The sequence below is a fragment of the Papilio xuthus genome, unplaced genomic scaffold (genome assembly GCF_000836235.2).
Source record: "Papilio xuthus unplaced genomic scaffold, Pxut_1.1 DF826949.1, whole genome shotgun sequence".
NCBI lineage: Eukaryota > Metazoa > Arthropoda > Insecta > Lepidoptera > Papilionidae > Papilio > Papilio xuthus.
In genome coordinates, this window is record NW_013531700.1 from 1301411 (window position 1) to 1316656 (window position 15246).

Here is a 15246-nt window from a genome sequence, read left to right on the forward strand (position 1 = left end):
ACCTATATATTTGCATATCTTGTCTGTTACGATCTATATGACGCTGACTGTACACGAGCTGCCTGATTTGCAGTTCGCAGCTCCAACACAAATCATAACTATGAATGTACAAATTGAACTAAACTCCGGTTCACTGATCTGCTTCATATATCGTGAGCTGATCTGCTAGTCATCAATTTTATATGAACGATAACAAAGTATTAATACCAAATTTGCGATATGTGGTTTAAATTTCACCATATCTACAGAGAACATAGTCACTAACGAACGCCAATGAAATGTGACTATCATAACCTATAAATTGTTTTGACACATTATCAAACGTCAGTTGTAGATTGGTCGTGGTAGGGGCTGCGCGCGCAATCGTAAGTTTAATTTCGTTTATTGTTTAATTGCTTTGAAATTATTTTTATCACAAGTGCTCTTTAATATGTAAAGATAATATAAAGAGGCAATTATAATTGTTGTAAACACTGATATATTTAATTTAAATGTACGATAACATTTCAATTGTTGTGAATTTAATTGAAGATAGTACGTACAAAGCTTGTTTTGTAATTTTACAGCTCGGTATTACGTTCAGCGTTTACAGTACAGTGTAGATTTTATACATATTGGTTTAAGTAACTTCTTTGCTGTGTTAAATAGTCTATATTTGCGTACAGGTAACGTAATTTACCTTTAGTTATTTTAATGTCGAAATTTTTTTACAATATTTAGTAAAGATTTTAAATACGTACATAACAAGAGTATAGTATATTTTAGTTAATTAATTACAAAATAATTACAACGCCATCTGTTATCATTTATAGTAAACTTAATATGTATTTGGATAAATCTCACTGTTATAATTAAAAAAAAATTAAACAAGAGAATAATTTATTAAAAATCAGTCTAAAAACATATTAAGATTGCTTTGCTCTATGATTATTTTTTTTAGTCTACGTAGAATATAATTATGGTTCACCTATTGGAGCAGGACTTCGGTACGTTTAAAAACGAAACAGTAAAGAAGTACACATGGCAAACCAAGAGCGGATTCAAAGTGTCCGTCATTTCATATGGTGCTAACATTCAGTCTATTTTGGTGAGTATAAAACAACTTTATAGTGTTTCGACAAGATCTTGCTAATATTATAAATACGAATGTTTAGATGGATGGATGTTTGAAAGTATCTCCAGAACTACTGTATGGATCTTGCTGGCATTCGGCATATATGTAGAACACAGTCTGGAAGAACACATAAGCCTTTAATTAAGTTTTTTTTTAATTCCTCGCAGAGTCGCGGGCGACAGTTAGTTTAATATAAATACAGATTTAAATATTACTATGCCGTAAGTTAAATCGTAAATAATTGCGAAATGTTGTAAAGGTCCAATTAAATATAAAATATTTTTGGCTGAATCTGGATTTTACTGGAATATTTCAGGTACCTGACAAAGTAGGTGAATTAAATGACGTGGTACTTGGATTTGATGATCTTAGTGGGTATGTGGAGAGAAATGAGCCGTACCTTGGAGCGACTGTGGGTAGATGTGCAAACAGAATAAGAGGCGCTAATTTTCAGATAGATGGCGCTGAATACCAATTAGCAAAGAACGTTTCAGATCACGATCATTTACACGGAGGATTGGTTGGTTTTGATAAGGTTTGTAACTCGTTACTTAGTTTTTTTTTATTATTTTGTTAAAAATGTTTTAAGTTTAATTTTCAGGAATTTTAATATTATTCCAAACAGAAATTGATCTTTTGTTTTAATTTTTTTAGTTTTTTTTTGTAACTTTTATATACATTTATTTGTATTATATTACATTACACATTACACACAATATAGCATGGAATTTTAAATTAAAACAAGTTATAAAGATAAAAACATTCTAAAAGATACGTAAGATAGGACCGTACTTTTATTTCGTAACGTTAAACTTTAATAAGAAGATAGACTTAAAAAGATGTACTTACTTTTGAAGTATAAACAATTTTAGGTTAACTGGAATTCAGTCGTAGACGGATCTAAAGTGACATTCAGTTATCTATCAAAAGACGGTGAAGAGGGATATCCTGGCGACTTGTTAACTAACGTCATTTATGACGTAACGGATGATGACGTCATTCATGTCCAGTTTATCGCGACCTCAACAAAGAAAACCGTTATAAATTTAACAAATCATTCGTACTTTAATTTAGCTGGTCATGATGCTGGTGCTGAAGAAATTTATAACCATGTGATATCGATAAATGCTGATAAGTGAGTGTTTTATAAAGAAAACTATTTTTAGACATTATAATTATAATTAGAATTATTTCGCGCAAATGGCGCGCTTTCGGAAGAAAATCCGACAGCGTACCGGTGTACTGGCAGCACTAGCCTTACTAAAATGTCAACGTCTATGTCCCCTCACTAATCATTCTGACACTTGACTTTGTAATAAAAGCGCGCCATTCGCGGCATAGGAACTAATAATGTCTAAAAGTATATAGAAGTTCATAAATTTGCTAAGAATCATTTTACGATTACCAGAGTTTTTTCGTTTATTTTTTGTAATTTGTTTAGAATTACAGAGACCACTCCTCAGTCGATACCAACCGGTGGTTTTGTTAACGTCGGTGGTACACCGTTCGATCTTCGTATTCCAGTACGTCTCGGTGATGCGATGAAGCAAGGACAAAACTTGTTTGATGACAATTTCTGTATTAATACATATGGAAATAAGGTGAGTTAATTCACATATTGATTTAACTAATTTGGTTACTATCGAAATTTCTTTACAAAAGTTTTTTTTTAAATGATAGGACCGATATGTTTAGTACAAGTTGTGTTTCTAACTTCTGCATTTCCACCCGCGCGGAATTAAAAAAAAATTAAGTATGCTATTCGTTCTTCCAGATTATGTTCTATATGTATGCCAAATTTCACAGAGATTCGTTCAGCCGTTCTGGAGATAGCATCAAACATCCATCCATCCATCTATACATTCGCATCTATTATATAATTTTAGTAACATAGTAAATTAACGCCATATTGTAATTTGTCTAGGCCTAATAAATGTACTAAATTAAATTGTAGTTTTTGCATTTTACTAAATTTTACGGTGACATATTATTTCTCCAAAGGAATTGAACTTCGTATCTCGAGTAAGTCATGCGAGATCAGGACGTTACTTAGAGGTGTACAGTGACCAGCCAGGAGTTCAGCTGTACACAGCCAATTTCCTGCCGTTCCCTGACCAGGAGGCTCTAGTGGGGAAGTCCGGAGTTGGGTATAGAAGACACGGTGCCTTCTGTTTGGAGACACAGAATTATCCGGATGCTATTCATCATCTTAATTTCCCATCTCCTGTCCTGAAGCCAGGAGATATTTATGTACATAAAGTTACGTATAAATTTGGTAGGGAAAAATATAATTTTCCTCAAGTGGTTACTGCTTAAAATTTAAAAAGTTTCTATTGTTAACTAATTTTTCAATATTAAGTAATGTAATTATGATTATATTTCAAAGATATTAATTGTCTATTTTGAATGTTTTTAAAACATATAATTTTTATTGTAATAAAATGAAAATCATTTATATTTGTATATTAGTGAAAAGGGAAACAAAATAAATTAAGTTGACAAGGATTTTTTTTATTTATTTTATTCCATAATTAACAAAAAAATACTGGATTAAACCCAAATAATATTTAATTAAAAATACTTTCAAACATATTTTTAATTTCTACATAATTTTTAAATTTACTATTTGACCCAATACGATTAAAAGATTGTATAATATTTTTCAAATATCTTGGCGGCTCGTAAGTTCATGCGAATCGGAACACATCGGTGTATCGAAGAGCGGGTTGCGCGCGGGGGGGGGGACTGCGCAATGACCTTGAGCCGCCAAGACATTTGAAAACAATAATAACGGTTTCAAAATGGCGGTCGCGCGTCATTTCCAATGGAAAAAGCGCCTTAGTCAAATAATTAGTTGCGTCAGTGTTTCTGGTGAAAGTTTGCTATAATAATACACTTATAGTTATAAAATCTAATTTTATTTAACTAAATTTTGAAGTTATAAAGATGCTTCTAAGCCATTTTGACCGTTTTGACCATTCTCCTTGATGTTGTCTCCCCATGTGAGGTTCAGACTACGCTTCATCCCGTCATCGAGTGGTGGGATCAGAGAACGAGGTAACAAAAATGTAGACAAGTTGAATAGATCCAGGAATACTTTGTAACGATCACTGAAATTATAGAAATAAAATTACTAAATTTTAAGTTATACTAATATAAAAAATGCGAATGTTTGGATGGATGGATGTTAGATATCACCAGAAATGACTGAATAGATCTCGATGAAATTCGGCAAACATATAGAATATAGTCTGGAAGAACTCATAGGCTACTTACAAAGTTTTTTTTTATTTCGCGTGGACGAAGTCACGAATGACAGCTATTATATAAATATAAAAGAAGAAGGTCGATGGCTCAGAGGTTAAGCAGTTGACTTGTAATCTATAGGTCCTGGGTTCAAATCGCAAACCTTTATTACTCGTACAAGCTGCATCGGAGAAGAAATTCAAAGATATGTGTGAAGTCAACCTGCACTGGGCTATGGTTGACTATGGCTAGTCACACCTAACTTAGGAGAGGCTCCAAGACCTTCGGTAAGGACAAATAGCGAGCTGATGATGATATAAAAGAACGTATAGTACGGATAGTTTGTGTGAAAGAGACAAAGAGATGAAGTCTTGATGAAGTATACTCACCTAAGCGTAGACCTGAGGTACTGATATCCAGATGAACCACCAGTACCAAGTTGCTGAGACCCAATCATCCGCTGCACCATTATCACGTGGTTATCTATACAAAATAATCAATAAATTCCCTAACAATTAACAATGGTAAAGCAAAAATACGCTCCAATATCAAGTAAACGGCTAGTTGTATAATATTTCCACTGACGCGGCCACGACTACTATCCAAAATGACGAGCGATCAGATTTTTTTTGTATTGCAAGTTGGAAAAAGAGTATGCGGCTACCTGAATTCGCTAAAATAGCGAACTAACTGCTACCTGTGGGCAGATGCGTTGTCTATTTTTAATCATCGAAGGAGAGGACGCACAGAAATAGAATACTTCTCCTTCCTATGCATCTCCTCTCCCACCAAATTCATCTCCCCTTATATAAGAAAAGGCTTAAAAGGGAACGTCAGGTATATCAGTATGATAAGTCACTGGACAATCCTTCCCCACAAATTGACAGTCAACAAAATTGTTAATATGAAATATTACATCTGTCAAGATGATGATGATGACATTAGATGATGAGAGTACGTACAACGCCACTTGGTGATGAGGCTGTCAATGTCCATGAGCAGCGTGAGCAGCTGATGCGGCTGAGAGAAGCGCGGCTCGTCGCGGTAGAATGTGATCATGATGGCACCTTGCAGCGCTCTGTGTGACAGCCTGCACACACACAACATCTAGAACTAACTACTAACTAGAATAGTCCCTAGACATCTCCAATTGCAGACCAGTTCCCTATCTTTAATCGATTAAGACGTCAACATATCCCCTTCCCACTTCACTGCTCAAATCCACTTTCCCTTCCCATATTTTTCTTATAAGACAACGGTGGGAAGGAGAAAAGAACTGAAATTAGGACTCCGAAACACACTCTCATCATACGAAATGCGGAATTGAGACTTGAGATCCGTATTCTGTGTGGTCGTGGTTTTACACCAGCTCATTTGTGGAATGATTGCTGGTGTCTATCAAAAACATAAATTACATACATGTACACTATATTTTACAGTTTTTCTTTACTATATTGCCTCACCTTCTTTCCCCCCGAGAGCGCAGAGCATCATGTACTGATGGGTCAAAGATAGAGCGGTATATCTCTCTACGATTCTCCGCGTCCTGGAGACGATGTTTGCGAACCATCTCGTTTGGTTCAAGCTGGAAGAGTAAATACCAACCTTACGAACATAATGTACCAAACGAAGAGAAATTATTCAAATTATAAAATTTGGTCAGACATAAAAACGAGAGTTTAGTTGACAATATTACTGTGGGCTTCTGAGACCTACACTTCCGTTTAAATCATTATTATCTCTGTTTTGTCAAAGATAATAGCGATGATGTGTTTTTTTATAAAAAATTTGATCTCAGAAAACCACGATTAGTAATCTTAACAGTAGATTAAGGATTGATTTTTATAGATTCTACTTTAGATATAAGTTTGTGGTACAGTCAGCTGCAAATATACCGTAGCAAACAACTAACTACTATGACTACTAACTCCTAAACTACTAAAGTAACGAGCGAGCGGCCACCTGAAATCGCTGAAATAGCGAAGTGACCGTTGCCCATAGACATACGCAATTGCATATGCGTTGCCTACCTTTAATCACCAGAGGAGAGGATGCACAGAAAGAAAATATTTTCCCTTCCCATGCATCCTTTCATCCAGAAAGTCCACTTCCACTTCCCATTCTTTCCTTATATTATGAGAAAAAGGGTGGGAAAGGAAAGAGGACTAAATTAGGCCTCCGAGGCGCACACTCATCAGACTGTACTTGGAATTGCTTCCACTTGACGCGTGTCTTGTATGGTCGTGGTATTTCACCGGGCGAGCCGGGACAATTCGTGCGAAGATGTTAAAGCGGGCTCTACCACTGTATTAATTAGAATTAATTAAGACAGAAATTAATTAATTAGATTAGATTGATTTTTATTAGAACCATACCATGGCCTCGTTGATGTCATCTTTGATCATGGTGTCAACAGCATTCTGGAACTTTCCCCAGAAGTTAAAGCCGTGTGTATTGAGTCCCGGAGTACGCTCTAGCCAGCGCTCTATCAACGCAAGTAGAGCTGGTTCTTCCTCTGATCTGATATTGTAAAATTACCTCTTTATAATGCAACAAATATTATTATTAACTAGCTGTCGCCCTCGACTTTGTCTGCGCAGAATTTAAAAAAAGAACTAAGTAAGTAGCATGTGTTTGTTTTAGATTATGTTCTATATCTGTGCCAAATTTCATCGAGATTCGTTTAGTTGTTTTAAAAATACCTTTTATCAAACATCTATCCATCCATCAATCAAGGAATTCGCTTTCGAACTACTTATCTTTTTGGGTACCTTTCTAACTTCCCCTGTCTTCCTCCCGCTTATCCTTCTTTCTAGATCCATTTAAAACCAGGTAGTATTTTAAAAAGTTTAAGTATGTGATTATGATTGTCCTCCAAATATATGTAAATTACTTAGCATCAATCGTAAAGCGTCAGAAAGTCAATTTTATAAGATTCTAGTACACAACACAGTAAAAAAAATATTTTCTTAGTAACAAATGGGTTAATACGTTCCATGCCTCATTGAGTATGAAAATGTACTCTCCAGACAAGTCAGTGGCACTTAACACATTAAATGCTAGTTACATTTATCAATCGGCCAATGCCATGGTTACGGCTGACCGAGTTCGTAATTTATATGAGCCACAGTTATTGGAAGTGAGTTGCAACTCACTTGCGTAGAGATTCCATAGCTTCAGGGTCGTCACCGAACACCGTTTGATAATTCTGGTTGTATTTAACACGGAGAGCTTGCTTTAGACCCAGCTGGAATTAAAAAAAAACTTAGTAGCCTATGTGTTCTTCTGGACTATACATCTTCAGTGAGATCCACGCAGCCGTTCTGGAGATATCTTTTAACAAACATCCATCATTCTATCCAAACTTTCGCATTTATAATATGAGTAATAAGTAAGATTTAGCAAAGTTTCATATCGCACTCGAAAGATGGCACTATAATTACCTTGTTCTCCAAGAGTCGGAACTGTAAACTCTGGAAACCAGAAGCAGGGCGTAGGTAGTGTCTGAAGTCCATAAAATCCAATGGCGTCATTGTCTCTAATATCATCACTTGGTCGACTAGCAACTGAAAATGTTATGTAGATTATTAGAATAAAATATGTTTTAAAGGAGATTTGATATTAAGACTATAAACTATTAGGAAGAAAATTCGACACTAGCCTTATTAAAATATCAACGCTTATGCCCTTTAAGAGAATGTAACTAGTATGCCCTAATCAATCTGACACTTGGTAACGAAAGCGCGCCATTTGCTCACTATTCGGGACTAAATCTCGTAGTTACCTTCCCGCGCTATTCTGTCACTATTTTTCACATATCTTTTTATGATTAAAAAGGCAAAAGTTCAAGCCAGTATGCCACATCTTTGGCAGAATGTACATTCAGCATATCTACTTCAATTTTTTCCATTCTCTACATTCCTCTCAATGTCTTGGCGATACTAGTGTGACTGTTTTGTCATACTTTAGAAAAGAATACGAATTTTTTTAGTCTTCTGGTCACAATGGAACATAACTACATACTTACAGTAAATTACACTCCTAATTTTATGTCATTACCAGTCAGGCAAAAATGTTAAAGTGTCTAGAATATTTTATAATAGAGATAGTGGTGTTAAATGAACGCATCGTAAATAAATTCCGGAGGGTTCATTGGTTTACACATTTACGACTTCCTTCGTTCTTGACTCATAAAATTATGTTTATTAGAATTCTAACATAAAAAGGTAACTTTAGCGTGGGAAGAATGCGCAGTGTTGCATTTTGAGCTAGTCGAAGGAAACAAGGGTGATTTCAGTTGATTTTAGAGTTTTAGTAAGTTTTGACGCGGCGTTAAAAAAAGCGCCTGGGCGAATGCGTTTTATGCATGAAAAAAAGTTTTTATTTCTATAGTTAGGATGCCCTTGGATTCATTTGCCATGGTATATTAATTTAATTATTCGAATTGAACAGTTTACTATCATTTAACCTTAAAATCATTCAAATACTAGACATTAATAAAAAAGAAATACGCATCAATTTAGGCCGCACTACGGAATACGTTTGACGTATTGATATTGTCCAAATGTTACTGTAAAATAGTAAACTTAGTTGATTTATCATCTTACTAGAGTTAGTCTGTGAATCCGTTGGCTAAAAAAAACTTATGCCAAATTTCAACGTGATCTGCGGAGCCGTTCTGGCTATTTTTTTCTGTTAAATCAATCCAACTTTTTGCATTTATAATATTATATTAGTAAGATTGTTAGAATAAATATATAATATTTTAAATAGTCAGGTAATATTAATGTCGCATATTCTGTTGTAGTCCAGTACATTTAGATTGGGTTTTTAATCATTTTCTTGTGAGGTTATGAACTAACGATGTTTATAATTTAACAACAACATATAACCGGTGACGGGCCTCAAAGATCATCAAGAGGTCACATGTCAACGCGTAATAATCAGCCTACTAGATAATTAATATCTACACATTCGGGTCTTCATACAAACAAGATACAACTGGATATGAGTCAAGGGAATTGATGATTGCAGTTTGGTCATTCGGATTGAGTTTTCACTGCGCAATAACTAAAAATATTTATTTTATTTATAACTAAAAGTCTTTCAAAAGAAATGGAATGAGTAAACACTAGAACCTGGATCATTTGTTTTTGTAATATTAACAGTTGGTTTTGAAGTCCAGAATCTCATGCATACTGTTATCTCTGTTTGGTCCAAGATGAAAGACAAGGACTATTTACATACAGACATTTTGGTGTCAGAAATCCACGATATACCACTCTGAATTTGACGGGGGTTTAGTTTGAGTTGGCGTGTAAATTTATTTTTCAATAGTACAGTCGACTTTGCGGTATTCCTGTTTCATTGTATGCGCTATTTTTAGTCAATTTAAAGCAAATAATTATCGCTTCAGAGGTTGAATATTGGCTATAAATATTGTACTTATATATTTGGCCTTAAGTTTATAAAACAATTTCATAATAATAAAAACTTCAATGGCGCGATTTAACCTTCACGGCCTCTGATTGGCCGCGGATGACGCAATAAAATTGTCGTCACCAATCACATATCTTTAAATTTGTCAATGGTTTTGACGCAGCGATATTATAACAAAACAATATTATACCGTGATCAGTGTAATTATACGAGTTATAACCGCTACCGATGACCTGGTTAACCTTGACAAAATGCAATGTGAAATTGGAATAAATAGCGTCATTTGAGTGCATCGGCCGCGAATATTTATTTGTGCAAATCTACTTATACAGCCAATAGACTTATACAGAAATATAACTAATAAAACCTAACCTATAAACTTATCGTATTTGATAATGGACAACGATCTCTTAGCTATATTTCAGGTTACAAATGCATCTACCGTGGGCTAGGCAATAAACCTTTGATGATCTAGCCAGGCCAGTGCGGATTGGTTGATTTCGCACATATAATTCGTTCGCAAAATGCAGGTGTAGCTTACATTATGACGTATTCATAAAAATGTATGATATTGAAAGTTAATTTACCTTTAATATAAGTACAACCCTGTTGAGCCTTTTCAGTATTTCCATGGTGTGCCCTTCGTCCAATCCCTCCACGTCTAATAAAGCACGAACCGAATCCACTTCGAAAATGATCTGCTTAAACCATAGTTCGTAAGCTGTAAATATAAAAACGTAGGTTAGTAGAAGTATAGAAAAGTAGAGTTTTAGTTGCCCATTTTTGTCTCGACCTTTTATCATCACAACGCGTTTATAACTACAGTGCGACAGAATTTTAACACCCGGTAGGCATTAGCGAAATTAAAGTAAAACATTTCATTAGCACGCTCTGTCAATAACTGCCACAAAATCCTTGTCGGACTGTAGTTCTCTTCTGTCGGTATCCATGTTATATCTCTTGTGGTATTACCCTAAGTATAGATCATATTTTCTGACAGAACCAACTGCAGAAACGTCACTCATCGTGTCAGACAAGTTTGTCGTTATGTATTGAGATATGTATATCAGATGACCTGAGTATTTATTTGATGTATATAGATAGATAGATAGTATGATGATGATGATGATGATGATGATGATATACCCCCTACATAACGTCCGATCAATTGGCGGCGTGTGACAAGGATCATACCTTGGTGAGTAACAATAAACAGATGCTCATCGTGTACTGGCTTCGAGGATTCCGCGCTTAGCATCCGTTGTGATGTTAGCAGCTTATCCAGCATCAGGTATTCTCCGTACAGCATGCCCGCCTCGTTGCCAAGATGGCTTCCGTCTTGAGCACCTGAATCGTCCATAACTGACCTGAGTGAGAGATCAAAAACATAGAATTAAAAGTCTTATCCGAATATGAGCCACTGTATTGATCCAACACTAGCCTTACTAAAATGTCGACGTTTGTGACCCCACACTATTCATTCTGACATTGGACTTTGTAACGAAAGTACGTCATTCGCGCTAAAGGATTCTAATTAATAATGTCTAAAAGTAATTATTTTTAACTGTTATTGTTACTCTTAAGATGGCTAAGTTTCACAATATTTTTTTCGCAAAAAGTAGGTCAACTTCTCTAAATCAATGAGACACTGATTTAACCGATATAAAATATTATTTAGTAGGATATGCTTGTTGTCGTGCAGTCAAAAGGTTAATGTTTTCAAAGCATGAATCAAAATGTCAGCATAAACTAAATCAACATCAAAATTATAACTATTACAAACTATTTTTTGTTGTCTTGCTAATAAACACATTCAGTGCCAGCTACTTCATTTTGGTACGTGAAAATCGTAGCGGCATTCAATGTGTTGATTTTAAAAATCAATAAGCAGTGCAAAGGATACGAATAATAAGAGATTAGTAAGTATATTGTTTCAAAGAAGTTATAAGGGCGAAAGATATGATCCTACCCTACATTACTCTGGTAATGAATTAGTCAATCTTACTTATATTACAATCTTACTAATATTATAAATTCGAATGTTTAGAGGGATGGATAGATGCTTGTTTGAAGGTATCTTAAGAACGGCTCAACGGATCACGATGAAATTTGACAGGGAAGAACACATAGGCTACTAAGTTTTTTTTTTAATTCTGCACGGCCTGAGTCGCGGGCGACAGCTAGTACTGTATATTGCATACGTAAACACGTGAGGAGAAAAGGTATTTGAAGTTAATTTTATTTGTAAAAACGTATCACATAGCCGGTTTTGTGAACAAGATACGATAACACGCATCAATAAATATTTGTATTCAATGAGAATAAAAACCTGCTTGAAACTTACAATTTGGTTTCGTACAAGAAATGGTTAAAGTTATCTTACTAATATTAAAAATGCGAATGTTTGGATGGATGGATATTTGAAGGTATCTCCGGAACGACTCAACAGATCTTGCTGGAATTAGGCATAGATGTAGAACATAGTTTGGAAGAATACATAGGCTATTTATTAAGTTTTTTTAATAACGCGCGGACGGAGTCGCGAGCGAGAGTTAATACGGTATAAAACTATAAAAAATTGTTGTCGAACCCATTAGGGGCCCTTCTGAAATGATGACCATGGATTAGTACGTACGTTTACCGTTTTTATATTTAGTTTATTATGTCTCACGAAAGTTTAATTAATTTAATTATACGAATCAAGTACAAATACTATTTTTGTGCATAATTAGTGTTATTAATAGAGATGTTTTTATTGAATTTAATTTTAAACAAAGGTTGTTTTGCGAGAAAGTATAATTGCTTGTACGTTTGACGGTGAATTTTTATTCACATTAATTTATATAACTTTACTGGAAAGCTGGAGTTAAGAAATAAACATCTTAGTTGTTTCGTATTTATATATGACATATACGTAAAGTTTCACTCAATTTTTTATACACGTCCCCACGTACTACGTACGTCCCCAAGTAATACTCTTTGCACGTCCCAATCGTGGGGCTCGAAGCCTACCCAAGCTATGACAGATTAGGCCATAGACAACCACGCTGACATTACTTTTTCCTTCTTTTATTTAGCATTACTTTTACTAAAGAAAACAGGAAAGGAAAAGGAACATAACTAATACTAATAGCAGTAGTTTTCCCTGTACTATATTTTGGTTGTTCAATTTATTTTACGTTTACGTTTCAGTGAAAAGATATTGCTTATTGTTCGTTTGTTTGCATTGCAAATGCTTATCTGTGATTGTTGTTTGTGCAAGAGACATACAATTTCGATAGTGTTGTATAACATATTCGTAAAACAGGTTTGCAAATGTCTATATTTAAATTGTCATGTACATTCTAAACAATGTTGAAAACTTTCACTTTTTATCGATTCATGTTTAAAAAATATAACCTCAAATAATTTGACAAAATATTAATAATCCTAAACGGACTGCTTAAGAGTTAATTAAACCATAGAGCTGTAGTAAGATGTCCTTAAATTCGTTGTTTTTAAATACAAGGGCTTCCAATCTTACTTATGATGGTATTTTGGTTATTAATATAATTTTTTACATCAACGCTTTGGCTTTGCAATTTCAACGTTAAGTGAATATTAATGGCCAGAACTTTTTTTTTTTTTTACTAATCATAACTCAAATCACATACTCAGAAGTTAGTATTATTATTTAACTATGTATCCGATGAACTGGTTTTGTTTCAAGACAGCTTTTTAGTCGCGTGCCAAACTGTTAGGTTGAATTTATACTTTTACTATTTGTCGCCTACGATTACATCCGCGCGGAATTCGAAAAAAATAATTAGTAGCGTATGTGTTCTTCCTATGTTCTGCATCTATGACAAATTTCTGCAAGATACATGCAGCCGTTTTGAAGATACCTTCTAACAAATATCCATATATCTATCCAAACCTTTTCATTTATAAATAAGATAAGAAGTAAGATGTATTGACATCTACATACTTGTATAAGTGTATGTATAATATGTACAGCCGTTAATCCTGTAAGGATCAAAAAATGTATGTAAAAAAAGATCATACGTACAATTTTTCTTACCAGGAAATAGTGTTGGACAGTTTCAAAGATATAAAAGTTATAATTTTAAATATTATCGAAGGGCAAACTTATTAATACAGCTATGACTAAATTACTGGTTGAAAAGTAAAATTTGACCACCCTGTTTGAGAAAAAAAAAGGATTATGATAATCGGACAACCAGGAATGGAGTTACGAAGCAACAAAAATAAAAATAAATATACAGACAAATTGAAAACCTCTTTCTTTTTGAAGGCTGTTAAAAATACTTTTAATATTTTCGAGTTAAGAGCCAGAACTTTTCAACGATATTATAATAAGATATTCCTTAGTAACATTAGATAAAGAAAACTATTAAGAATAAATTATTTTATAATTAATTAAAAAAAAACATACCTCATAGGGCAGGCCATTTTGCAAATTGGATATGTGTCAAATTAAAAAAAAACGTATTCCAAATTTGAAATTAACACGCGGCACGGAATTTGTGTTCGCGCTCTCTCGGCGCGCGGTTAATTGATACTGGTGCGAGTACGACGCGCGACGCGGTTCAGATTTCATCATTCCCTCCTTGCTCGATTTACTCGTAACTTTAAACGATCTACCGTAACATTACTGGAATGAACAAGATAAGCAAAATATTTATTTTATGCCTGCGATCTGCTAGTTTTTGCTAAGTATTTAAACATATTAGGTAGGTAGAAAAAGAATAATAAATCAGGATGTGAACGACTTCATTGTGACATGAATAAAAAAACTTTCGCGCCAAAACCTCTTCCGTACATGAAAATAAAATTGGTAGAAGCCAGTAACAACAAAATTTTTGTTACGGGTGGGCCGGCTCGACCGGTAAAATACCACGATCATACAGAAAACAATCGTTACTTGGAAACAATTTCGCGTTTCGTCTGATGAGTGTGGAGGCCTAATTTTAGTTCTTTTTACACCCTTTTCTTTTAAGAAAAGGATGGAACGGGGAAGTGGATTTAATCGATTCGTAGTCTACTGTCTAGTAGTACGGATTTCTATTAGCAGTTGTCGCTTCGCTATTTCGGCGAACTTCGAAGGCACCTTGTTCTCTTGATACCTTAGGATATAAAAAAACGGAAATGAAAACCGGTTTGGCAGGAGAAATCCACACTTTTTTTTGATGAATTACCATGCCATAACCATAGGCTAAAGTTTTGTAAAAAATACACTACATAAAGAATTAAAGCGAATTAAAATTTATGCCTCTGTATTTTAGTCCATAAGGGAAAAATAAAATATATTCTACGCAGATAATTAGAAGGTACGAACTACTTATATTACTTAACAAGTTTAAAAACTTTACATATTTAAACTCACATTTATGTAAAATTTATTGAATAAAACATAATTATGTTGCCTTATTTGATTAACTTTTAAT

The 15246-nt window shown here is 34.3% G+C and overlaps 2 protein-coding genes across 3 annotated transcripts; one reads left to right on the forward strand and one right to left on the reverse strand.

Moving 5' to 3' along the window:
• Positions 1-280: 280 nt before the first annotated feature.
• Positions 281-3459, forward strand: LOC106120753 (aldose 1-epimerase). 2 transcript variants are annotated; one of them, XM_013316172.1, is made up of 6 exons: positions 281-365; positions 941-1087; positions 1431-1649; positions 1987-2249; positions 2556-2715; positions 3116-3459. In XM_013316172.1, exons 2-6 carry the CDS (start codon positions 959-961, stop codon positions 3428-3430), a joined length of 1086 nt encoding a protein of 361 aa, XP_013171626.1. In that variant the 5' UTR covers positions 281-365; positions 941-958; the 3' UTR covers positions 3431-3459. The 2 variants fall into 2 exon arrangements, with proteins under 2 accessions (XP_013171626.1, XP_013171628.1); XM_013316174.1 differs by lacking the exon at positions 281-365 and adding an exon at positions 593-665.
• A 556-nt stretch (positions 3460-4015) lies between these two features.
• On the reverse strand, positions 4016-14405 carry vermilion (Tryptophan 2,3-dioxygenase vermilion). The gene is made up of 10 exons (XM_013316171.1): positions 14235-14405; positions 10994-11166; positions 10387-10520; positions 7804-7926; positions 7516-7607; positions 6736-6880; positions 5824-5945; positions 5323-5450; positions 4750-4843; positions 4016-4224 (listed from the first exon to the last, which is right to left on the reverse strand). Exons 1-10 carry the CDS (start codon positions 14249-14251, stop codon positions 4053-4055), a joined length of 1200 nt encoding a protein of 399 aa, XP_013171625.1. The 5' UTR covers positions 14252-14405; the 3' UTR covers positions 4016-4052.
• Positions 14406-15246: the final 841 nt, after the last annotated feature.